The sequence below is a fragment of the Sinocyclocheilus anshuiensis genome, unplaced genomic scaffold, assembly GCF_001515605.1.
Source record: "Sinocyclocheilus anshuiensis isolate Anshui unplaced genomic scaffold, SAMN03320099.WGS_v1.1 scaffold70, whole genome shotgun sequence".
Taxonomy (NCBI): Eukaryota; Metazoa; Chordata; class Actinopteri; order Cypriniformes; family Cyprinidae; genus Sinocyclocheilus; species Sinocyclocheilus anshuiensis.
In genome coordinates, this window is record NW_015542377.1 from 1,109,390 (window position 1) to 1,112,301 (window position 2,912).

General features: G+C 35.3%; 1 protein-coding gene across 2 annotated transcripts in view; it reads right to left on the reverse strand.

Moving 5' to 3' along the window:
* Positions 1-2,535, reverse strand: part of LOC107692438 (leucine rich adaptor protein 1-like) — an 11,543-nt gene extending 9,008 nt beyond the window's left edge. The window contains exons 1-2 of one of the 2 annotated variants that reach the window (XM_016491486.1): positions 2,345-2,535; positions 1,805-2,014 (exon numbers count right to left, since the gene is read on the reverse strand). In XM_016491486.1, the coding sequence (XP_016346972.1) occupies positions 1,805-1,999 (195 nt within the window). In that variant the 5' untranslated portion in view covers positions 2,000-2,014; positions 2,345-2,535. The other variant, XM_016491487.1, reaches the window with a different exon arrangement.
* Positions 2,536-2,912: the final 377 nt, after the last annotated feature.

Below are 2,912 nucleotides of genomic sequence, written 5' to 3' on the forward strand. Positions count from 1 at the left end.
ACAGCCTAATTTTTATTTTTGGGTGAACTAACCCTTTAAGCTTGTATTTCTAACTGTTAAAAAAACAGGGCTGTCAATAGAATAAATACACTACCGTTCAAAAGTTTGGGGTCGGTAAAATGTTTTAATATTTTTGAACAAAGTCTCTTATGATCAGCAAGGCTGCATTTTTTTGTTTTAATCATATCATTACAATTGAAAATAACTGTCTTCTATTTTTTTAATATAATTTTAAATGTAATTTATTCCTGTGATGGCAAAGCTGATCATTTAGCAGCCATCACTCCTGTCTTCAGTGTCAAATGATCCTTCAGAATTGTTAATGTTGAAAACAACTCTGCTGCTTAATATTTTTTTGGAAATAATGACACACTTTTTTGTTCTTTGATGAATAGAAAGAATAGAACAGCATTTATTTGAATTAGATTTTTTTGTAACAATGTAAAAGTCTTTACTGTCACTTTTGATTTGACCGGTAGTGTATATAATATTGAAAATGACAATAAAACTTGATTAATATAAAATCGAAATAAGATCGAAATCATAATAATGTAAATCATAATAATAAAATAAAAAAATTATAAGAATTATATTCCTCTTAATTTCTGTGGATCACCTTGCAATCTCCTTCTCTGTATTTCTGTACATTTCTGTTTCAAGCCTGTAAACCATATGTCAATTTTAGTTCTAGATGTTTTACACAAAGAGTACAATTACTTGTTTTGTTGAACTACAGTTTGCCAAAGCATACCGATAATAAACACATAATTAGACAAAAATGTCAAGATGTTGCTTTTAGCACCCTTCACCTTTTTATCTGAAACCACATACAGGCTTGTCTACAGATATTGGCTGATGCAGTAAACCACTGACATGTTAAGATCATCACAGAGGTATCCTCAGCAAATTAATAACACTGCTTTCCAAAAATCAGAAATGCAACTGGCAGTAGCATATTCCATGAAAGCTTTGGGGCCTTTTACAAAGTCTCCCACTCAGTAAAGAACACCATAGCAACAACATCAGGGTCCATTTGCTTAATGGCTCTGCATTCCACAGTGAAACAAGCTCATTTCCCTAACTACAACAATTCTTTATACAACCGAGGACGTATCCGCCCCAAGAGTTTAAAGTTACAGTATGAAGCATGAACACTGAAAACAGCAGCAAATCTTTTACCACAACTCAAGCAACTCCTACATCCTCACAGACATGTGGTTGCAAGCAATTCATCTGTTCATTAAAAACATCATTGCTTGTATGACAGTTTTAGGGTATTGTTTCAATGCACTATTTACTGTTTGGCATACTGTGAGAAATTCTTTTGCTTCTGGATGATTTGGTTTGTGGAATGTGGTTTGGGACCCTTCAAAATGAGAAAACAACAACATGCTGCAGGCTTCTTCTTGAGAGTTATGTTATGAAAAGATACAATCATAATCAGTATATAAGAACTTTACACTGGAATTTTTTATGGATATGTGACAGAAAAAACAAGGAATCAAAAAAGCCAGAGGCTTTATGTTTCATCAAAAAGGAGAAAACAAACTCACCGTGTAGCGTATCTGCTATGAGAGTCATCCACACACATTTACATAACTAGCACATACACACATTTTTTGTTGTTGACTGTTGTCACACCCTTCATTCATTTTATGCAGAGTGAATTTTAAGATATAGAGTATAAATGTGAGGTTATCAAATACAAGTTTAGAAATCGATAACCATAAGAATACATTTGATGGAAGTAAATTAAATGAATTTATTAGTTTAGTAGCAATAGAGATGTAGGATTGGCTCTTACCATCTCCATTTTAAGTTTTCGGATCTTCTCATCCAGGCCCTTCTTCTCAGTCTCATTATTGTCAGTCTGATGGTGAGAGATCATTTTGTGCTCCTCTCTCATCCACTTCAAGAGCCCCTCTGGGGTCTTTCTCCCCACTTTCAACTCCAGATCCTTTAAATCTGGGACTGATTCACATGTAGTGCTCTCCTCCATGATTATAAAAATGATCTATTTAAAAGAAAAGAGGGAAAAAAGAAAGGAAATGCTTATTGCTCTGGATTAAAAAATGTAGCTCCTTGACTAAGTTATGATTAGCATTGATATACAGTATTATGCCAAAAAAAAAATCTTACGCAACACCCTGTGATTATTTGTAAAGATATGACAGTCATCCAATGTCTCATCCAAAATAAAATAAAATAAAACAACAACAACTGAGCTGAGCGCATCATCACACATGAGAGTGACATACCTGATTAGTATTCTAAACATTCACACGACTGTTTTCTTTCCCAAATGCAGCCTATGTGATCTGCTTCAGTGGGAAAGACAGACCACCTGAGCATGATGCGAGTCTCTCTGAAGATTCGTCGTTCAAATGTATCCGATCTGCGCGCTGTTCAAACTCCTCGGCTGTGCTGGTGATGCCGTGACCGTGATGAGGTCAACTGTGGATGTGATGCTCGGAGCTGAAGTCAGGTTTGGACAGGAGCTCTCTTCAAACTGAATGTCTGTCCTGATGTGCTTGAATCACACGGCAGGACTGAATTCCACCTGCATGACAGCGAGCGGAGCGCAGAAGTTCACTGCCGTAAATAACGGAGTAAACGCGACCGACGAAATGAGCAATTCACTCCCACAAGTTAAATAGGTCTACTTTATAAAACAGACCTTGTTATACCTATATATCACAGGCAATTGTAATTAATCGTGGTTACACTTTATTTAAGGTGTTCTTGTTACAGTGTAATTATACATTTAAGTACTGAGTAATATAAATTAACAACATGTAGCTACTTGGTTAGGGTTAGTTGCATGTAATTATGAATAATTTACAGTTATTAATATAGTAAGCACATGTAACAAGGACACTGTAAAGTCAGAACAGTAAATGGTGAGTTGTCAC